This window comes from Exophiala viscosa, assembly GCF_022695815.1.
Source record: "Exophiala viscosa unplaced genomic scaffold EDD37scaffold_1, whole genome shotgun sequence".
In the NCBI taxonomy this organism is placed as follows: Eukaryota; Fungi; Ascomycota; class Eurotiomycetes; order Chaetothyriales; family Herpotrichiellaceae; genus Exophiala; species Exophiala viscosa.
The window spans coordinates 5,188,744-5,210,726 of NW_026944353.1; the positions used below are offsets into that span (position 1 = coordinate 5,188,744).

Genomic DNA, 21,983 nt, shown 5'->3' on the forward strand with positions numbered 1-21,983 from the left:
CTTCCTTACCTGACTAGACCAAAGCACTGTTTTGTGACACCGTCTCTCATACACTACTTTCAGAGCTTCCCCATAGACACCTACCGTGCACTCACCCTGCCGTCATAGGGCTTCTCCCAAAACGCACACTGCAACCATGAGCAACCTTCCGCACGAGCCTGAGTTCGAGCAGGCGTACAAGGAGCTTGCATCGACCCTCGAGAATTCATCATTGTTCGAGAAACACCCCGAGTACAAGAAAGCACTCAAAGTAGCCTCCATCCCCGAACGCATCATTCAGTTCCGGGTTACCTGGGAAGACGACAAGGGCGAGCTGCAGGTCAACCGTGGCTATCGAGTACAATTCAACTCGGCACTCGGTCCTTACAAGGGCGGCCTCCGACTCCATCCCACCGTGAACCTCTCCGTCCTCAAATTCTTGGGGTTCGAGCAGATCTTTAAAAATGCCCTCACGGGCTTGAATATGGGCGGAGGAAAAGGTGGCGCAGACTTTGACCCAAAGGGCAAGTCAGACAATGAGATCAGAAGATTCTGCTGTGCTTTCATGAGCGAGCTCGGCAAACACATTGGAGCCGATATTGATGTTCCAGGTAGGTCACGCCACCACTTCTGGCGTGTCTAGAGAGGCTGACCGCAGGCAGCTGGTGACATTGGTGTCTCCGGTCGCGAGATCGGATGGATGTTCGGACAATACAAGAAACAGACGAAACTGTGGGAGGGCATTTTGACCGGAAAAGGAGGCAAGTAAACTCCGTTGTATGCAAGAGTACGACGATTGACAATCGGCAGCCAGCTGGGGAGGCTCCCTCATTCGACCAGAGGCGACAGGCTACGGTCTTGTTTATGTGAGTAACAGGCCAGCGACAGGAGACTACCTTTGACTGACCATCCGCAGTACGTCCAACACATGATTCAATACGCAAGCGGCGGCAAAGAGTCATTCTCAGGCAAGAAAGTCGCCATCTCCGGTTCCGGCAATGTAGCCCAGTATGCCGCTCTCAAAGTCATCGAGCTCGGCGGCACTGTGGTGTCCCTGAGTGACAGCAAGGGCGCCATCGTCGCTACTACTGACAAGGGTATTGATGCTGAGATGATTGAGTCTATCGCCAAGTTGAAGGTCGACCGAAAGCAGCTGTCCTCCGCTGCGGACGACTTTGGCAGTAAAGTGAAATACATCGACGGAGCCAGACCGTGGCTGCACGTCGGCAATGTCGATGTAGCCCTTCCTGGCGCTACTCAGAACGAAGTCTCCAAGGAGGAAGCCGAGGGCTTGATCAAGGCAGGAGTCAAATTTATCGCCGAAGGTAGCAACATGGGCTGCACCCAAGAAGCCATCGAGGTCTTTGAATCCCACAGAAAGTCTAGTAAGGGGGAGGCCATCTGGTATGCCCCTGGCAAGGCTGCTAATGCTGGTGGTGTGGCTGTCTCGGGTCTTGAGATGGCGCAGAACTCGGCTCGCATCAAGTGGACGTCCGAGGAGGTCGATGACCGACTGAAGCTCATCATGAAGAACTGCTTTGAGAATGGGCTGCAGACTGCAAAGACTTATCTTACTCCGTCAGAAGGCGAGTTCCCCAGTTTGGTCGCTGGTAGCAACATTGCAGGCTTCAGCAAAGTCGCTGCTGCTATGAAGGAGCAAGGTGACTGGTGGTGAGCAGCCACTGATGATGTATGAGGATTTATAAAACGACTCAAATGACTTTGCGGTAAAGAATACACCATTTCTATTGTATCCTTCTATCTCACCGCCTAATGACTCGAGATATCATGTATCTCGTGCTATGGGAATTCCGACTTGTCCGCGAGGTGCTCATCCATATGGTGCCGTGCACTTCGAGATTGCCTGACATCCTATCTATTGTACCAGAGTCAGTTCCCTTTGTATACTTGAGGTCAATATATCAAGATCTGAAAGGAAGATGGATTGAAACAGTCTACCGACTCTCTACTGTTGGAGTATACTCTACGAACATTGTGTCCTCCAGATCCCAAGTCCTTGTCCTCGCCTTTGAACCCCGTCTGGTCCAGGCATTTGGCGTGAAGCACCATTCTGGCTTTCAACTGACGAGATATAGCCGCCCCTCCCACGGAGCCAATACTGATTCTTCAGATGATTGCACATTAGACACCAATACATCTAATTGGCCCTCAACGTCATCTGGCTTTGACCACCCTTGAGAATCTGCACTGAAGTTCAAGGCAATCAATGCGATTCCAGATCCAGTGACTTTTGCAAACGTAAAGACATCGACGTTCCCCATATCGTAAACCTCAAAGTCGCCGTATATCAGAAGATCCGCGTACTCCTGTCTGAGCGAAAGCAGGCGCTTCCAGAAATGCAGGAGACTATGCTTGTCCGCGAGTGCGCTTTTAGCATTGATGTGCTTGTAAGCATCATGGGTCCGCATCCATGGAGTGCCCGTAGTGAAACCTGCGTTCGGCGAATCGTCCCACTGCATGGGCAGTCTGGCGTGATCTCTCGCCAAATGCTGAACAGCAGTCAAGGCTCGGGAAAGGGCTCTCTGATTTCCATGGGTACGTTCGGAGACTGAGCGGTAGTAGTTGCTCGACTCAAGATCCTTGTACTCATCAATATCCCAGTCTTTAGGCATGTTGATCATGCCAATTTCTTGGCCTTGATAGATGAAGAGGGTTCCGGAAAGTGCTGCAAGCATGATCGCGAGCATCTTCCCTGACCTCTCACGATACCTTTCGTCATCGGATGCAAAACGCGAGATCGATCTTGCTTGGTCATGATTCTCAAGAAAGGCAGTCGTCCAGCCATCAGTGCCGGAGATGAGGCGTTGAGAACGGAGCAGCGCGGCCTTGAGATCCGGCAGCGTCCATGACAAAGGGTCGGTGTCATCCTTCTGGTCCCGGCCTTGACCGAGGTCGACGACGTCGAACTGGAACACCATGTTGAGCTGTTTTTCCTTTGCGCTGACGTATCGAAGAACCTTGGCTGGGTCGGGCGTGCTCGGAAGCTCGCCCACGGTCATGCAGTCGAACCTCGAGAGGACTTTGGCGTTCATCTCCTGGAGGTATTCGTGCATCCTCGGCCCGTTGCAGTGGTAAGCGACGCCACTCTGCCATTGCGAGTTGGCGTCGACGACAGGCGCATCGGGCAAGCCGGGTGTTTTGCTGTACAAATTGACCGTATCAATGCGAAAGCCGTCCACCCCTTTGTACAGCCAGAATTCCATTGCACTCTTGTACACTTCGTTTCGAGTTTCTTCGTTCTCCCAGTTGAGATCGGGCTGCTCAGGTGCGAAGAGATGCAGATAGTACTCCTGGGTGCGTTCGTCCCACTGCCACGCACTGCCACCGAAGTAGCTCCGCCAGTTGTTAGGCGGTTTTCGGTGACCATTCTTGGTATATCCCGCAGGCTTCCATATATACCATGACCGTTTTGGATGGTCTGCTGAGGATCTCGATTCTTTGAACCACTCGTGCTGGTCGGAGGTGTGATTGACGACGAGATCGATGATGATTCGCATTCCACGGTCGTGGCAGCCACGGATGAGTGCGACCATGTCAGCGAGGGTGCCGTACGGAGCGTAGATGTTTTCATAGTCCGCAACGTCGTAGCCGTTATCAACATGGGGACTGTCATACATGGGACATAGCCATATTATGTCGACACCCAAGCCCGCGATATAGTCGAGGCACGAAATGATTCCTGGGATGTCACCAATACCATCGCCACTGGAGTCTTTGAAAGAGGATGGATAAATCTGGTACACGGTACCATTCTTCCACCATGTCTTGTTACATGAAGTAGCATCAGATTGACCTGTTGCTTCTGCGGAGGCGACGGTGCCGTGAACGAAACTTGCCATCTCGTGTGTTGGTGAGACTGACGGTGGAGGGTTCAGCAAGTGTACCATGTTTCCCGCGGGTGTGAGCGACAGGTCATAGAAAAAGGCCTCGCGACTGCATGCCAGATGCGGGCCCGAGCCTGAAGCTGGCGACGGTGCAATGTTCAATGGAGAAGATATATCCAACGCAGCATCTGCGAACGACTTCGCAACATAATTGAATCAGCCACTCCACAACCATGATTGGGTCATTCTCGGACCGATAACTCTCGAAAGGACATCAGACCATAGTCTGCATGAGAACGAGAAAGCTAACGCCCATCCTACCAGTGACCGGAGAATGGCCAGTGGTGGATTTCTCGACCACAAACCCCAGGTTGATGGCCAAGTGGACTCATTCTAGGCCAGACTTGCACGTAAGAAGTAGGAATTAGTACCGATGCGCTGATCGCCTCTGTCGGTCCGAGGTTGATTCACATCTTATCTAAAGCCTCCAGCGAAATGTCTGTTTGATTGATCCGCAGTGGTACATACCTATTCTGATTTGGCCCAATGTCGGACCGAGATGGAGAGTTTGACCTCGCCGTTGACGCTACCTCTGTTCTATGTATTAGTTTCTCATGTTGCTACAGCCGAGAACGTAATTCCAGAGAATGTGGAGGCGGCAGATTTTGCTGACGTGTAGTGAGCCTCGTAGCCTGAAAAAGCCCAGCACGTGACCTTGACAATTGTCTGCGCGACTTCACGCGTCGGGCAACATTTTGATACTAGTCAGTAGTAACATTTCAGACTGTGACAAACCGCAGGCGGCATTTTGCACTGTAATTGCAGCCATGACCTCTTTTCGCAATCACCGTTCGAGATGACCAGTCCTTCTGACCGAATGCGACCCAGACATCGGACCCAGCCATGCTCAACCTCTACACCGAGACCGCCTTTGAGGTGACGCCTGCCACACGAGCTGCCGTTGCCCATCTTCAAGTCCCGAGGAAGAACGGCACTTACGACCGATCAAAATTCTCCTCGAGCCGCCAGATCAACGCGAGATCCTTTAGTAAAGACGAGCGGACCTTCTCCAATAAGGTGCTGGCTTCTCAGAGCTCAATCTACTTTCGCCAGTCCAAGTCTTACCCAAGAACATTTCATTGGAGTGTGGTAAACAATGGAAGGACCTTGCAGATACAATGCGCCGATTTTTCTCGAAGCGAAGCCGACTTGAAAGAAGCATACTCTACCTTGCGGTTCGATTTTCAAGAGCAGATCATACCCAGGGGAGTTACGTTTGCCGACCTCGACACAAGCGACGAAATCCATGTCTTTGTATGTACGGACAAGAACGAGATATTCAATCTGCGACTACCCACCTCCGCCTTCCGAGATGCGCAGTCTCTACAAGCTGAGGATATCAAGCACTGGTGCAAACCTCTTGACAGCTCATCGCTGGACATCAACGCTGTTCATCATCTTTGGGCCAACACTCCTTTGGAGCTATTCATATCATTCACAAATGGGAAGCTGCAGCGATCAACAAGGCGTTCAATAGATGGAAGTTGGAAGCACGATATCTACGATGATAAAACATGGGGTGCATCAATACGAGGCATCGTCAGCCGCCGCGGTCTGCAGACGATTGATTATGGTTCGACCTCGCTCGACTTAAGAACTGCTCAATCCATGGTAACTTCACCGGATGGCAAGTTCCTATTCACCGTTTGCTTGAACCATAGCTTGCGGGTCTGGAATCTGTTGGATGGAAGGGTTGTCGCCTCAAAAGACTTGCTCGACACGGTCCGAGACCCCAATGACCGGACACATCTCAATCCTGCGGAAGATGCCTTCATTCAGATTTTCAAGCTACCACTCCAAAGATTTCCTGTCTTGTTGACATACACGCCTCAAGATGGTGGACAGTTCAAGTTCTGGGATTTGAAGGGTGGCTCGACTGACCCACTGGTTGTTGAAGACAAATACCCAGGCCAGCGACTGAATGCTCCAGACCCAGATCCGTCAGGAAATACCATTTGGTCGATGGTAGGCTTCAAACTTGATCCTAGCAACGACTTCAAACCAGCTCAACTGTGGGTTCTCTGGCGGAATCACAATTACCATCAGCTGTACCACTGCAGTTTCGAATTTGCGAGTATCATAAGCTCTTGGAAGTCAAATTGGGTCAAATGTGCTCCGACATCGTCGTCCAAGAACATTGCCCCTGACTTGGTGAGAAGCGGGTCGGATGACCCTTCATCCAAATGGCTCGAATTCTTCTTCTACCCAGGACGCTACTCCGAAGCAGGCCTCGAGACCGCGCTGTCCGTGTTTGAGGAGGCAACAGCTGGCAAATCGACTGCTGCCCAGAAAGCCAGTTCCCTTAGACAGCGCATGTGTGCCATTATTGCCGCCAATGTCTCTTTACGCAAATATGAGGACTCTGATCTCGATTTCGAACGTTTCCATGTCGACACCGACGCTCAATGGCGGAATTTCTATCGCATAGCCGAGAACATCAACGAAAGCCGGAACGCTCCATTGGCCTTGGCTTACGACGCTTTCAGCGAAATGGTGTGGGTTACAATGACTGGAAAGTGTTGTGCTGTACGAGAATGTAGCAAAATCGAGCTGCTCCAACAAAACGAACTTGGCGATATTGAAGACCTTGAAGATGTTGCTGCGCGGACATGGCAGCATCGTAAAGTCAGTGCTGAGGACGGGGAGTCATTCGCCAACCTCGCAGTACTGATTTCTGCAGCACGGAATTTCAGAGAGTCTCTCAGTGCCGATTTTGCGAATGATCTAGAGGTCGCTATCGAGGAGGACATGTCCATTGGCGCCGAATATGTAACGCCCACCAGGATATTTGAGATCTATGAAAGCATTGGATTCACCGAGTCAGTTTCTAACGAGGTGTTCGAACGTCTTGAGTCGGAGCTTATTCCCGTTGGTGGTCTCTCCTCTCTAAATGACGAGCTTTTTCTGGGTGTGCTGGAATTGCTGGCGGGCAAAACAAAGAGAGCAAAGAGCGCTCTGCGGGATACGTTGTTTGCAAGCCTCCTGATATCGGCTGGAACGCGCGACCTCCTAACGGCACAGCGCCAATTGCTCATGGACTTACTTGCGCTGGCAATCTTTGTCGAAGGTGAGCTGAATCAAGAGGAGGTCAAGATGACATCCTTCAATGCCTCAGAGCTGTACTATCACATTGGACCTCTGCTCAGACTGTGTGATCGTAATCTATGGCTGGCATCACATTGGCGCCTCACACCTCTCGAAATCCTGGGTGCTGATGGACAACCGAATGCAGCTCGACGGCCGTCCACGTCATCCCCGGAAAGCGACAGATTTGTCACGATTTTCGAGGATACCCTGAGCAAAGCAGTCAGACCCCAACCGGCTATTGACAGGCCATTATTGTATTTGATCACAGAGCAGCTAACCGAAATTGATGATTGGGCGTCTGGAAAAGATACGATCGACACCGAGGATGGCGGGGTCTATCTGCAATGCGATCTGCTCAAGCAGGATGAGCTTCACCTCGCAACCGATTTCCTCAAATTTCAACCTTCCACACCATGGTCAAGTTATGTCAAGGGCCGCCTTGCTCTTGCGACAGGAGAGCATGAGATGGCGGTGGTTTACTTCAAAAAAGCTTCATACGGCCTTGCATGCGGTAAAGCGGTCGGCAACCTCGTCGCTCTCTCAGCTGGACTTCTCTCGATGATTGAAGCCGAGTCCTTCAACAATGGCATGCCATCCTATCTGCATCATGTCTCCACCCTTTTCGAATCAGCCAGTGCCTACAACGGGGCCGCGCAGTTCGCACATTTGACCCTCCAAGCGTTGCAATCCGACCAGAAAGACCCTGCGCCCAATTTCCGGAGCGAAGTCTTGTCTCGGCTGTTCAATGCGGAATTGAGACTGGCCAGGTTTGATTGTGCGTATGATGCGTTGGTAGAGCTTCCCGACGTAGCTCTACAAAGATCCTCGGTCACCTCTTTGATCAGCACGATACTGAATCAGCAGTCATCTACACTGGATGCTCAAGGCGCAGTCAAGACACTGCAATCTTTACCATGGGGAATGCATCCACACCTTTTCCGGCTCATGGATCACCACCTCATGTCATTAGCACAGAAGCAGACTTCCGCTGGAGTTCCGTCCTCCGGCTGGTTGACGAGCGATGACAACCTTGACTATTTAGGCATCATCTATGCGTTACGGGTGGCTCAAAAGAACTACCGTGGTGCGCTAACGTTGTTGTATGATCGCCTCAGACTTGTGCGCCGATCAGGAAGAGCTCGACATGACCCTCAGGCAACGTCTCTGCGCCATGTCCTTCTGTCTCTCATCAACATGATGGCTTGTGTCGCCCCAGAAGAGGCCTACGTTCTGGTCGACGCAGAAGTGGACGACAAGGCACGGCCAGGACAGAAAGCAGACGAAAGTCAGATGAATGGAGATGTCAAACCACAGAAGAGACGACGTATCATCATCACGTTGGAGGATCTACGCAAGGAGTATCAACAAATTCTCGATAGATGCAGCAGAATCGAACGTGGAGATTTCGATTTTGAGGTTGATGGAGAGACTGATGATGACGACGAGGTATTAGCGGACCGGTCGCGCTTGAATATGTCGCTGCATAATGGCAATGCCATGGACTTCTAGCAGGCTGATAGTTGGTGGTGAAGAACTCACTGGACAGCAATGATGAGTGACAAGTCATGTAATCCTGCGTTCGTGCATGAGAGAGTACTGGATACAGCGCTGGAATTCTCAGACCCATCGAAAAATAGCATACTGCTGGGAATGGATTGTTGAGTACAGAAACTATGAGCAAGACGTTTCAAAATCGCTTTCCATCACTCCATCTGAATTTTATGTCCTTGAATTACAGAGCGCACGCAGCCTTGCAGCTTTTGCGATCTCGGACAAGACCGCAAAAAAGCCCACAATGTCCATGGAGACGAGATGTTAACGTCCTATTACACCATGACCGGGTCAGGCGAGAACCCAAACTTGATTAACTTGTAGACAACAAAATGTCGAGGTCTTCAATCGCCAGCTCTTCCTCTCGTTGAGGTACCTATGTGCCCAGATCATCCATGCAAGCGAAACCATGTCCAATGATGACGCCGACAATGATGCTGTAGTCATCCTCGGTGGAGGTATCATTGGTCTATCAATAGCATATCACCTCTCTAAGTCTGCGGACTTCAAGCGGCACATTCACATCATTGACTCGGCATCCAAGCTGCTTGAATCGGCCTCTGGCTATGCAGGCGGCTTCCTCGCGCGCGACTGGTTCAGGCCCGAATCCGCAGCTCTCGGCGAACTGTCATTTGAGCTCCATCGCCAACTCGCGGATGCACATGGCGGTCACAGACGCTGGGGCTACGCCGGATCCCATGTCTACAGTATGAGTCTACACGGCGAGCCTGAAGGTTCCCGCGTCGAGGATTGGTTGCTGGAGGGTACAAGTCGCGCTGCGGCCGTCGGGCGGCGGGCGGAAGGCCACGTCTCGGCGCCGGGTGAGCAGGTGAACGACGATGGCACACCCGCATGGATGGTCACTCAGGATGGCGCGTCGTGGAACGTTGTTTCCGGCGCTGAAGATTGTGCGCAGGTCGAGCCGCGTAGGCTGTGCGAGTTCCTTGTGGAGGAGTGTCGGCGGCGAGGTGTGGAAATGCATCTGAGCACACGCGCGACTGGTGTCATTACGACTGGTGATGGCAAGATTGTCGGAGTGGAAACCGAGTCAACAGACCAGGAATCGGGTGTTAGGTCCTTGCGTTGCAGCGACATCGTCGTTGCTGCAGGCTGTTGGACACCACGGATCATCGAGACCTTGTTCCCACGAAACCGTGCCAAAGTCGAGATCGATCCTTTGGCGGGACACAGCATTCTTTACAGGACACCGCGGTACGCGAAACCGTTCGGCAATGTTGCCTGTGGTCAGCAGGACAAGTTCCATGGCAAAGACGAAAATATTGCCTACGCCTTCTATTGTCCACCAACGGAGTCCTGGTCCTGGGCGCCCGAAGCGTATGCTCGGCTCAATGCAGACTCCAAGCCTGAAATATGGGTTGGAGGGCTCAACCACGACGAAACCGTGCTACCTCTGCCAGAGTTGGCGACAGATACGAAGAAGATGATCAACAGGGAGAGCCTCGCTGAGCTGCGAAAGGTGGCGGTCACATTGACTGGGCTGAAACAGCCGGGCAGACAAGCAGCAGAGGATGATCTGGAAGTGGAATGGGAGGGCCTTTGCTTCAGACCGGTCAGCAGATCGGGCGTGCCCATCATCGGGCAGATCTTGCCCAAAGACTTGGGAGTAGGCTTTCAAGTAAGCTCGGGTGCGAAGGTCTGGGTTGCAAGCGGCCATGGACCTTGGGGAATATCACTGTCTTTGGGCACGGGCGTGGTCATGGGCGATCTGATCAATGGACATGAGCCCAGGGTGGATATTTCGGGTCTGAAGCCGGAGTCGAGGGTAAGTAGTAAGCTATGATAGAAGAACTCTTCAGAACGTCTTGTTTATTCCTCGAGAATACGCCTGTCGCTGTGGTGGGAGAAACATCGCCTTTCATCTTTGTAATCTCGCAACACCGCCTGTACATCAAGCCCATAGTTCTCAGTATCTGAGTCAGCGACACTCTCTCCGATGTCTATGCCCTTGGCCCAGACAGTTGCGACCATGACAGACTGGCATGCGACGACCGACATGCGCACCAGTACCATTCATTCGCACCCATCAGGCGATATGCTCCGACAGTGTCCTCATTGCGAGCGATATTTGTCATCAGCTGCAAGCGTCAGCGCCGGGCTATCGAGGTCAATGAGAGGCTGCAATTCGTCTTCGTGTCGACTTGGCAGTGTTCATAGCTTCGCTTTTACTGGGTCGAGCAGGTCTTGCATCTCATGCCTTGGCCAATCCGCAAATAAGGCCGGATCGGGCCTTTCGCGATCCCAGGCCCATTTCTCGACCAGGTCGGCAGGCAGGTCATCCTCCAGCATCTGTATCACGTACTTGCCGAGCACGGGGAAGAACTTGAAGCCATGGAAGTTGCCGCAGGTCGCGACATATAGGCCCTTTGCGGCAGAGTGTGGCGAGATGATGAAGTCGGAGCTGGTGGTAAAAGCGTCCCTTTGCATTGTCAGTTAGTGGTATATCGCCGCTAAGCCGGGCCTTGACTTACCAGCAGATCCGGTGTTTCTCCATCTTCCAGCTAGCCCCGTTCTTGCCGTAGAACACTTTGTTGGCGTGGTGAATGTCTTCCTTCAGTTTCCCCGAAACATTCCACTGGGCGTAGTCTGGTTCTGGAGGTGGCGCTGACACGTACCGACCGGGTACCACTTCTTGATCGTTTTTGAATATTGTTTGTCCCCACCACTTCAGCTCTTTGTCTTTGGTTGGTGGTAAACTGCCGATGAAAGGACCTTGTTCCGCGGTATATCCTTGTACACCAACAGGCATGGAAGCAAATCGTGGATATGACTTGTCATCAAGTTTGGTCATACCTGTCGTAATGCCTCCGGCAAGTATCCTGTGTTCCGCTCGGAGACTCGTCAGGCCAGTATCTGCGGCACTCAGTTCCAAGAGCTTTGGTGTGTACGCGCCCGTGGAGAGAATTACATGCGAAGCTGTCAAGGTCTTCCCAGATTTCGTCTTGACTCCTTGACACCGACCACTCTTGTCGATTTGCAGACTCGCAACCTCGGCCGTCACGTACTTGACCCCTAGCTTCAAGCACTCGGCAGTCACAGCCACCAAACAGTCTCCAGCAGCGGCCCAGCCACTGGTCTTGTTGATCAGCACTTCTTTGACGCCGGTATAGTCGGCGTCTTCGAACAGGCCACCGTAAAGCTTGCGGGCCTCATCGATGGGTACGGCAGCAAGATCAGCTTTGCGGCCGAGCTTCTTGTAGTTGTCGATCACCTCCTGGGCGTAGTCGCTGCGACACATCCAGTAAATGCCCGTCTCATGGAAGTAAGGCTTCCATAGGGGATCGGACTTGAAAATGTCTTGCGACTCTAGTCCCATACGGCAATATACTATGTCGTCGTAGTCGGCGCGGACCACCTTGTTCCAGTCCCACGAGGCAGCGACACGAGACTCTGCATCGTACGCATCTCGGTCGACAATAGTCACTGAAGCATCTGGGTATTTCTTGATGAGATAATATGCCGTAGACACTCCGAACACGCCGGCGCCGACAATGAGGTATGACTGTTTGCTCGAAGTCATTTTGGAAAAAGCACCACCAACACCCTGACGTTGACCACTTGTACTGGAGGATAGACTATTGGTTTTGTACAATCGGCCTCACCTACAATTGTCTACCACTCTCGACCATAGCGACAGCCCTGTGGTGGTCTGCTTACCGTTGGGAGGGAGTCCAGCCCGTATGTGGGGAATGGAGCTAGAGCCTTTAGATAAAGGTTATCATGCCCAATTGAAGGAAATGCTTCCATAAATGCAACTCGGACATGCCCGATATCGCTTGGACTTGCAGGCGCTTTGGGCTAAATTGATACCTTATCAGTTGGCTGTCACTTACTTGGCTCTTTAGGTTTCACCTCCGAGTCTTATCTTAGATCCGGTCATCCATGTACTTTATGGGGACCCCTGTTCACGTGACAAGGCTGGCCGCAGAAGACGCCATACTGCAGAATTCAACAGAGACGCCCTTACCTGTGCAGGATGCTTCGCGACTTCACTGTTAACATCTTCCTCAACGTCCTGAGCAATTCTCCGTTGTAAAACCCATGATGTCGTTGCGCTCATTGATGATCGTGTGATGTTGAAACGCTGGAAAATATGCCCCTTTATGGTTATCGGACCGCCATGGAGCCACTGATAAGGGAGGTTGGTGGCAGTGGCAATGGGAAAACGACCACATGTCATTCCGTTGATGACTTACCGTCTCTCTGAGTCCTTCATTTCATCGTTCGGCAACGCAACAGCAGGCGCGTGACTGTGCTTCTGACATGTTCGGCTCAATATGCCTTCACTAGGGAGCAGCGTCAGTGCGCGACCGGTGACTCTTGGATCTGCCGGATCCAACATTCCTGAAATCATGCTGCACAATCCTGTAGACTTTCGACAGTGTAGCAGAAAAAATGGCACTCGTAGGCATGATCGCATTGTGTTTGCTCGGTAGGTGTCACAGTCGCTCTGACCTGGTGCAACAGAATAGGAGATGGTTCATAGCATAAGTCCGGTAGACCCTTCTGGCTTTCTTCGCTGCCATAATGCGAATTCGGTGATGTGGTGGCTGGCTCAACGGCCCACCTCTATGGCGGACTGGTTTGCAATGTCGCTTTGGGCTAGCAGTGCCTCTGGGGTTTCAATGTTGCTCTGGTGTGCAATGGCGCTTTGGGCTTGCAGTGCCTCCGGAGGGTTCAATGTTGCTCTCGACTGCAATGGCGCTCTGGGCTTGTAGTGCCGCTCTGGATCTTCAATGTCGCTCTGGTTTGCAGCGTAGTCGGCGTTGCAATCTTCTCTAGCTCGCAGTGTCGCTTGGGAGGATCAAAATTGCTTAGACGTGCGAGTGTCGCTCTGGTTTCACTGGCCTCGTCGATTGTTGCGTAGGGCTGCGAAGCCATCAATGTGAAATGTTGCGTGGTCAACCTTTGCTGCATTGGAAAGATGTCTAGCGTCTAATGTCGTACTGCTTTGCTGCTCGGGCAGTTGAGGAGACGATCTTGTTCAGATGCATGGTGGACTGCAGTATCATAAAGTCGCAATGGGATCGGAGCAAAATCGGTGTATGTGTCTCATGATCATCAGATTGATGCTCTCTCGCGGCCGTAAGTTCATTCTGTAGCATAGATCAGACCTTCCAAAGTAAACCCGTGCTATGCATTAAACGCCGTCATACCAAAACCTATGCGGTACATGGAAATCACCAAACCAGACCTTCTTGATTGGTCTGGCAGGCAAGGCCGGAACAGAAATCGACATCCTTCTTGCTTACCAGCGCCGTTTCAGGCAGGCTCTGCCTGGCAGGCCATATCTCCTGTTTGGCGGCTTGCTCACGCTTATGGTGTTCTGTGACACTCTCGCGAACGAGCTTTTGGAAGAAAAGAGGACCTTTCTCCATTGTTGGGTGCATTTCGCCATTGACGAAGACACCAGCGTTGATGTTCTTTTGCGCGAGGTCACACAGACCCTTATCTTCTGACATGATTCGTTTGTAGATCTGGTTTATGAGCTGGAAATCTTCTTCCGCTGAGTACTTGTTCCGGAAGACCTCATAACGGACGGTGGTTCTTCCGGGTCCTTGAGGCACGAATCTCTGGGTGAAGAAGAAGTGTGGCCTGTCGCGCGTTAGTAGGGTATGCAGGCGGCTGGACTTTGGTTCACTTACGAAACATTCATGGAAGCGTTGGGATAGAAGTAGGTGGCGCACACGTTCAGGCCTTTCGCGATCTGTTCGGTTGTGGAGGCACCATCATGTTTGATCCAAGCACGCTGGACTTTGACATTATAGGATTGAAGGTCGGCAACAGTGGGAATGTCGGGATGTGTGGTTTTGCAATGATAGCATTCGTTGTAATTGTCGGCGGCAATCTTCCAGTTGTAGTTGGCATCAATTTCCCAGGTATGATCGAATTCGTAGTTGTCGAAATTGAAGCCGGAAAACCTCTCCTGGGTATCAACGCCTTGGAAGTCGTCATCCCAGGAAACCTCCGGCCTCTTTTTGCCATCTAGATTGACCCAGATGAAGCCATTGTTGTCGATGTGGACGTGGATAGGGAAGAGGCCGTTTTGAGTCTTGTCAAACCCCTGAATTTCCGAGTACCCAGGGGCTTTGGCCAGTTTGCCATCCAATCCGTAGGACCAGCCATGGTACCGACAGGCAAAGATCTTGGCTGTTCCGTTATCCTTCTCCACTACTGGGTAGGCACGATGTCTGCAGATGTTGTGAAAGGCGTGGATGTTTCCGCTGCGGTCGCGGGAGATGATGAAGTTGAAGCCAGCGATATCGTAGCGAACCCAGTCACCAGTCTCCTTAACTCTGGACTTGTGTGTGGTCATAAGCCATTTTCTGGAGAAGATTGACCGTCTCTCGAGTTCGTACATGTCCGGCGAGGTGTACCACGAGCCAGGCAAAGCTCGCACAGCGGCGTTTGCATCCTCAGAGGTAGGCGTAGAGCCTCCAAAGCCAAGGTAGTTCAAGAGTCCCGGTGCCATGGTTGGAGAGGCAGAAGAAGTGTGCACGACGAGTTGGGGGGGGTTTGAACACAGTCGGAAGGTTTGATGACGAGTAGCAGGCGAGGTCGACAGCAAGGTGTGGCTTCAGCTTTCATATAGCATGTGGCATGACTTGGTGTCGTCTGCGGAGGGGGTTTGGTAGCAGGTCATGACCCTCATGGGGTAAGTGAGTCCATGTCGCTGATAAGGGATCCGCGCGTTGGGCTGACCGGGAGCCAGAGCCCGAGCCAGAGTCAAACTGGGAGCTTGTCAGGTCACAGACCTTCCCACGTCCTTCAGACATTTGCTCGATAAGGAGTTGGATGAACCATGATAGACATAGGCTAGTGGCCATGGAAGGCTGAAGCGAACCATGAATTCAGTCATTCTAGACTCGGTTGATGTAAGTTCAATGACCGGATATGGTCAAGGCTGATGGCTTTGGGTGTGAGGATGATGATGGATCGTAAAACCCAGAAGGGAGATGGCATCCCGGATTGATAACCATCACAACCCTAACGTCCCTAACGTCAACTTTAGTCTTACATTGGCGACACTAGACCTGAAGGGGACACCTTGCCGCCTCCTTGATCGCGTCCTTCTCCTTCATTCTCCTCCTCCTGCTCCTCCTCGATTACCGTTGATGTCTACATGCTTCACAAAATGTGGCCCCAACCTCTTATCTACCCGTCCACTGAGTTCAGTCCTGCAGTGGGAACCGCCACTCGCAAGCATCTCTAAACTTCATCTGGTTAGCTGTCTGAACTGGATAGCTGGAGTCGTGCCCATCCCTGCCGCAAAGTGAACACTAACCTATTTTCAGTCATATCTACAGGTGTGTAGATGATGCTTGCTGGCGAGATGCGGAGTCTCCCAAACCTCTTGTCAAGGCAATGCCGTAGACCAGGGTCGTTACTGATATATTCTGCCATTTACATACCCTACCCTTAATTGCTTCGAGACCTGACCAGCCCTTGAGGAACAGCTTTCATCCTCTTTTGTATCTGGGCAAACCAACCACTTTCACAACATGATTGCCCCAGTACAGCGTGTGGTCATCATCGGAGCTGGCATCGTCGGCACCAACCTCGCCGACGAGCTGGTCTCACGAGGATGGGCCGACATTACCGTCATTGACCAGGGGCCTTTGGACATGCCAGGAGGTTCTACCTCGCACGCTCCTGGTCTTGTTTTCCAGACAAATCCATCAAAGGCAATGACACTGTTCGCAAAGTATACCGTCGAGAAATTCTTGTCGCTAGAGAAGGACGGCCAGTCTTGCTTCAACCAAGTCGGTGGACTGGAGATCGCCACCACTCCTGCCCGGCTCGAGGAGCTCAAACGCAAGCACGGCTACGCCTCCTCATGGGGCGTCGAGGCCCGTCTGATCAGCGCCGAAGAGTGCCTTGAGCTGTATCCTCACCTAAACAAGGATCTTACACTCGGTGGACTACACATCCCTAGCGATGGCCTGGCCCTGGCCGCCCGTGCCGTCCAGCTACTCATCGAGCGCACTCGCAAGGCTGGTGTCAAATATCTCGGTTCGACACTGGTGACTGGAGTTGAGCAGGCCGATGGTCATGTTACCGGCGTGACAACGCCCAATGGAACTGTTCCCGCTGATATCATTGTTTCCTGTGCCGGCTTCTGGGGCGTTGAAGTGGGTGCCATGGTCGGGCTGCCAATTCCTTTGCTACCCATGGCACACCAATACGTCAAGACTACCGCCATCCCGGAACTCGCTGACCGCAACAACCCATCAAACGGCGCAAGCCTACCAATTCTGCGTTATCAAGACCAGGATCTTTACTACCGTGAGCACGGTGACCAATACGGGATCGGATACTACGGTCACAAGCCTATGCCCGTCGTTGCATCAACATTGGGCGAGACCCCTAAGCAGGTCGACGACAAGAACATGCCGTCTCGTCTCAAGTTCACCTATGAAGACTTCGACCCAGCCTGGAAGCTGTCCCAAGAATTGTTGCCCGCACTCCAGAAGAGTGAGATCGCGGATGGCTTCAACGGCATCTTTTCATTCACACCCGATGGCGGATCGCTTGTGGGCCAATCTCCTACTGTCGACGGCTTCTACGTCGCAGAGGCTGTCTGGGTGACCCATTCAGCGGGTATTGCCCGAGCCGTGGCCGAGGTGTTGACTACTGGTGTCTCCAAGATCGATATGGCCGAGTGCGACTTGAGCCGGTTTGAAGAGGTGCAGCTCACCAAGGCTTATGTGAGCGAGACCTCGGCGCAAAATTTCGTCGAAGTGTACGATATCCTCCACCCACTTCAGCCCAAGGAGTCTCCGCGAAAGCTGCGAGTCAGCCCATTCTATGCCCGCCAGCAGGAGCAGGGCGGTTACTTCCTCGAAGGCGGAGCCTGGGAGCGGCCGTATTGGTACGAGGCGAACGCGGAGTTGGTGAAAGACCTCCCAGCGGAGTGGCGACCCGTGGACCGCGATGCTTGGTCGGCTCGATACTACTCGCCCATCGCTGCCGCCGAAGCCTGGAAGACACGAACCGCAGTGGCCATGTATGACATGACACCGCTGCGTCGATTGGAGGTCTCTGGGCCCGGAGCTGTCGATCTGCTTCAAAGGCTTTGCACCGGCGACGTCTCCAAGAAGCCAGGTGCTGTCACATACACGCTCCTTCTCAATGAGAACGGCGGTGTCCGGAGCGACATCACGGTGGCGAGACTTGAGACTGAGCGCTTCCAGGTGGGATGCAACAGTCCGGTTGATCTGGCCTACTTGTCCCGAGAAGCTCGTTGGCAGGCCCAGCAGAATCCCAGCCGTTGGGCACAAGTGCGCGACATCACCGGTGCCACCTGCTGCATCGGTCTCTGGGGCCCTCGTGCACGCGACGTCATCACAGCAGTCAGCCCGGACGATTTCTCAAACAAAGCATTGCGCTACTTCCGTTGCAAGAGGGTGAGCATCGCCGGCATTCCGGTGACAGCAATGCGCCTGTCATACGTCGGCGAGCTGGGTTGGGAACTCTATACCAGTTCCGAGTACGGCCTGAGGCTGTGGGACGCACTATGGCAAGCAGGCCAGTCTCACGGCGTGGTTGCGGCGGGTCGGAGCGCTTTCAATTCCCTGCGACTCGAAAAGGGATACCGGGCCTGGGGCACCGACATGACCACCGAACACGATCCATATGAGGCTGGTCTCGCCTTCGCCGTTAAGGAGAACAAGGAGGATTTCATCGGGCAAGCCGCGCTTGTAGGACGTCCCAAGGAGTCGCCGGCTCGACGGCTCCGCTGTCTCACCGTCGATGACGGTCGCTCGATGGTCATGGGCAAGGAGCCCGTCTTTTATGACGGTAAACCAAGTGGCTATGTCACCAGTGCTGCATTTGGTTTCACGATTGGCAAGCCTGTGGCTTACGCATGGCTACCAGGTACCACGAAGGAGGGTGAGGCCGTCGAAATTGAATATTTCGGGCGCAAGATCCCGGCTACAATCACTGCTGAGCCACTTTACGATCCAACAATGAGCCGTCTGCGCGGCTAGAAAGATGGTCAATGACCATTCTGCAGGTTGGCTGCACAGGTAAGACGATTGTAAGGAGCAAGGAGTACGGTTCGCTTGATGTTTCAAACTTATAACAGGAGCCTGTCTTTTGGAGGTTAGGAAATCAAGTATCTGCACCTTTGGGGATTGTGACATCGCTATCTTCTCCTCATGGCATTCATCTCGGCATTCACATGTGCTGACAGCCCGACGCGACTTGCAAGAGATTCGACATCGTTATAACCGATTGCGCCATTGTCCATGGATGTCCAGATGTCCAAATGCACCAGTCCATTAGCAGCCAGGTCTTGATCCGTTGACCGCAACCAAGGACTCCCTGAAGCGACTTGAGATCACCTAAGATATCCTTCTGGTGGTTGGCTGTTTGTTGATCAGCCATTTGACGTTGTGAGCGTCGCTCGCAAGGTCAACATCAGTGGACGACTCGGAGCATGGTCAACTAGCCATTTCTAAGAGCGCGAAACAAGGCCAACAAGCGCCAGTGCATGGACCGTGGCAAGGAAATGGCGTTGCCCAGTATAGTCCAGGACTGGATCTCAAAGGCCCGGCAGGAGTCTCAGGCGGCTTCAACAGCAAAAGACCCCAGCTGACAACAGGTCTGGGTTTCGACCTCGTCGGTCGCCTGGAAAAGAGGAAGAAAGACTTTGATGCTAACAAACAGCCTCGCGTGAACCCGAAGCACCTAATCAATCAAACAGCGCAAAAATAATCATACGTACCTGCAAGCATCAAGAGGCACTTTGCAAGACAAGCTCTGCTGGAAACTGCGAAACACTTGATTAGAAACCAGTGCATGGGTACTACATACCGACAAAGTGTCGAAAAAGTGGCTGGAGATTGGCAGCTCGGAATGATTCACATGCCGGCCGTGGCAAGACGTGACTCGCAAGTCTTCTCTGTTGCTGGGCTCTGATCTCAGCGCATACCAGCAAGCAGTAGTAGCCTGTGAACGAAAATCATGTCGCAGCACACTGACCTGATGAGATTCAACATATCGACCTTGAGACAACTACACCTAGTCTTCTTCGATCTCTCCTTCCTCACTTCCGGAATGCACACCAACTGGATCCTCAACTGGAGGCTCGTTCTTGATCGGCTCGGGGGTCTTGCTCTTGGCTTGTTCTTTGGAGGCCACTCTGTCAGGACGATGCCGCTTGGCGCTCCGGTGCGTGCTGTCGACACTTTCCGCATCGCTGCCATCACCTCTTCGTCTCCTCCGCTCGCTTCCGGTCACGCTTCGTGACTCTTCGCCGTAATTGAGCTCATCCCTACTGCCACGAGGGTCTGCTCGACTTCGGTACAGGCGCTCTCGTTCTTCTTCACGGTCGCGTCGGTCACGCTCATAACCACCGACATGCCTGGATGGCGGAGAGCGGTCGCGATCGAGGCGTCCATGCCTCTCATCGCGTTCTCGTCGTTCGCGTTCACGGTAAGAAGTAGGCGGTGGACTTAGGCCCAGGGAGCTGGTCTTGCGATACTGCTTTTCCCTGGCAGCCATGGCTTTGCGACGATCAGCCTCATAAGCGTCCGGCTCAGGCGACTTTGAAGGGCGGCCATGACGGGGCTCCCCACGGTGACCATTACGGTAATCACGATCATCCCCTCGCCGTGCGTGTTTTCGTTCCCGGTCTCTTTCAGCATCCTCTTCCTTCTCTTTTAGTCTCCTGATGACCTTGTCAAAGGCGGACTTTCGTAGATCTTCATCTTCCACGGCATTGTACTCGCTTGTCTTCTCAACGCGAGACTTGATGTCGTCCCACGAGTCTGTGATCCGGACAGGCGGCTCCAAATGCTTAATGCGCGATCTGAGCGCATCCACGGCACGACGTTGGTGACGATCTGCAGCATGTTTTTCGTCCTCGCTTCTTCGGAGGACCTTCTCGTGCAAGCGTTGGAAGATGAGCTCCAGCACATCTCGATCAGTGTTGGCTGTTCTCCGATCAGTAAGCATAATATCATAGAACTCATCGAAGGACGTTTTTGCGTTGACCTCGTATCGCTTGTCCTGCGCCAAATTAGTATGAGCTTACTCTCGCAACGCGGCACATTGTAGCCTTACCTCAAGCACGTCATAAACGTCATTCCTTCGTCCTCGGAGCGCGCGCTCCTCTTCTTCCAGCATATCCCAGAACAGGTCCAAAGGCGTGGATCCAGCCTGACCCAGCATTGCAACATACCTCGGGTCATCCTCAAATTGTGGCAATATGCTCATCCATTTGGTGCCAGCCTTGATCTTGCCCTGACTCCGCAGGCCCTGGAGCACCTCGAGGAACTTGTCGCGATTCTGACGCTCCCGTCTAGCTTTGCTGGCCTTCTGCTGCTGTCGTGCATCATTGAAACTTCTTTCAAGTGACTTGATATGATTTTCAAAGGCCGTGAGAACATCTGACTTACTCAGAAGCTTGAATCTCTCGTCTTTTTGAATCCTCTCATTAGACTGCAGGATTTCCTGTGCCTGCGACCACCTAGTGTAAGGCTCCAGGTCGAGTGCTTTCAGGATGGAAGCGAGATCATCCAACGCCGTCTTTCGTCCCGCGGCTTCCTGCTCGATGTTTTTTTTCTTGAGCTCCACAATGTACTCTTCAAAGAGCTGCTTTCGCTCGTCCTCATTGTCGGTTGACCGAAAGACGGTTTCACCTTCGAGAATGGGTCGAATGGTCTTCCATCGGCTATAGTGTTTGATCTCTGGATGCGTTCTTAGCATGTTGCCAAAATCTGTGCGTAGCTTAGCCAGTCTCTCTTTGGCCTTTTCGCGCTCTTGTTGGCGAACCTCGACCGCATATTTCTCGAACGCTATTTTCCTGTCCTTTGGGTCTTTCAAGGCCCGGTATTGCGGATCCTTGATCGTCGCCTTCATTGCTTGTTCCCATGTCCAATCCGGTTGCACATTCGACCGTCGCAGCAACTTCACGAAGGCTGCCTCCGCCTCTTCAAAGCTGGAATAGTCAGGGACGACCTCTTTCGTGATAGGCAACGGGATTCCATCCGTCCGTGGTTTCGACTCGAAAGGTGTGCCGCTGTCACGGTCGCGGGATGCAGAATAGGAAGTAAGGGCCGTGCTTCCTCCAGCTACAAAAGCTGTAGGCTGTTGTACAGGTTTGGGAGGGAGCTGCACGGAGTTGAGGGCATCTCGGTACTGGGCAGGCATTTCCCACACTGTCTGTTTCGTCTCTCCATTGTAGTAATATTTTCGGCCGTCAGGTGTCGAGAATTCCTTCCACGGCTGAGAAGAGAGCGCTTTCTCCATCGGGGTCATGAGATCTGCCGGTTTGGTCCATGTTGTTTCCTTGGTCATAGCATTGTAGTAATAGGTGCGGCCGTCTGGAGCGCGTGCTTCCTGCCATTGCACCGGCGTGGGCGGTAACCCGTTCATGGCAGAGTAAAGATGTGTGAGAGCGGAACCGAGGGAAATAGTAGATACTGGAACAGA

The 21,983-nt window shown here is 52.7% G+C and overlaps 8 protein-coding genes across 8 annotated transcripts; 4 read left to right on the forward strand and 4 right to left on the reverse strand.

Annotated features, from left to right (window-relative positions):
* The first annotated feature begins 7 nt into the window (after positions 1–7).
* On the forward strand, positions 8–1,698 carry EDD37DRAFT_104680 (Glutamate/Leucine/Phenylalanine/Valine dehydrogenase-domain-containing protein). The gene is made up of 4 exons (XM_062809146.1): positions 8–590; positions 642–744; positions 794–845; positions 896–1,698. The coding sequence occupies exons 1-4, from the start codon at positions 137–139 to the stop codon at positions 1,652–1,654; spliced, it is 1,368 nt and encodes a 455-aa protein (XP_062676332.1). The 5' UTR covers positions 8–136; the 3' UTR covers positions 1,655–1,698.
* A 359-nt stretch (positions 1,699–2,057) lies between these two features.
* Positions 2,058–3,839, reverse strand: EDD37DRAFT_655908 (maltase; the record flags this gene model as incomplete). Its single annotated transcript, XM_062818795.1, has 1 exon — positions 2,058–3,839. The coding sequence occupies one exon, from the start codon at positions 3,837–3,839 to the stop codon at positions 2,058–2,060; it is 1,782 nt and encodes a 593-aa protein (XP_062676333.1).
* A 732-nt stretch (positions 3,840–4,571) lies between these two features.
* Positions 4,572–8,706, forward strand: EDD37DRAFT_104734 (nucleoporin Nup120/160-domain-containing protein). Its single transcript, XM_062809147.1, has one exon. It carries the CDS (start codon positions 4,728–4,730, stop codon positions 8,478–8,480), a length of 3,753 nt encoding a protein of 1,250 aa, XP_062676334.1. The 5' UTR covers positions 4,572–4,727; the 3' UTR covers positions 8,481–8,706.
* EDD37DRAFT_104735 (D-amino-acid dehydrogenase) lies at positions 8,707–10,665 on the forward strand. The gene has a single exon (XM_062809148.1). It carries the CDS (start codon positions 8,932–8,934, stop codon positions 10,321–10,323), a length of 1,392 nt encoding a protein of 463 aa, XP_062676335.1. The 5' UTR covers positions 8,707–8,931; the 3' UTR covers positions 10,324–10,665.
* Positions 10,508–12,235, reverse strand: EDD37DRAFT_104738 (FAD dependent oxidoreductase). The gene is made up of 2 exons (XM_062809149.1): positions 11,012–12,235; positions 10,508–10,959 (listed from the first exon to the last, which is right to left on the reverse strand). The coding sequence occupies exons 1-2, from the start codon at positions 12,058–12,060 to the stop codon at positions 10,692–10,694; spliced, it is 1,317 nt and encodes a 438-aa protein (XP_062676336.1). The 5' UTR covers positions 12,061–12,235; the 3' UTR covers positions 10,508–10,691.
* Positions 12,236–13,095: 860 nt separating this feature from the next.
* Positions 13,096–15,012, reverse strand: EDD37DRAFT_646165 (Rieske [2Fe-2S] domain protein; the record flags this gene model as incomplete). Its single annotated transcript, XM_062817705.1, has 4 exons — positions 13,096–13,334; positions 13,385–13,409; positions 13,793–14,135; positions 14,186–15,012. The coding sequence occupies 4 exons, from the start codon at positions 15,010–15,012 to the stop codon at positions 13,096–13,098; spliced, it is 1,434 nt and encodes a 477-aa protein (XP_062676337.1).
* A 936-nt stretch (positions 15,013–15,948) lies between these two features.
* EDD37DRAFT_104760 (Dimethylglycine oxidase) lies at positions 15,949–18,760 on the forward strand. Its single transcript, XM_062809150.1, has one exon. The coding sequence runs from the start codon at positions 16,043–16,045 to the stop codon at positions 18,530–18,532; it is 2,490 nt and encodes an 829-aa protein (XP_062676338.1). The 5' UTR covers positions 15,949–16,042; the 3' UTR covers positions 18,533–18,760.
* Positions 18,761–19,200: 440 nt separating this feature from the next.
* EDD37DRAFT_672647 (uncharacterized protein) lies at positions 19,201–21,926 on the reverse strand (the record flags this gene model as incomplete). The annotated part of the gene is made up of 2 exons (XM_062819450.1): positions 19,201–20,558; positions 20,613–21,926. 2 exons carry the CDS (start codon positions 21,924–21,926, stop codon positions 19,569–19,571), a joined length of 2,304 nt encoding a protein of 767 aa, XP_062676339.1. The 3' UTR covers positions 19,201–19,568.
* Positions 21,927–21,983: the final 57 nt, after the last annotated feature.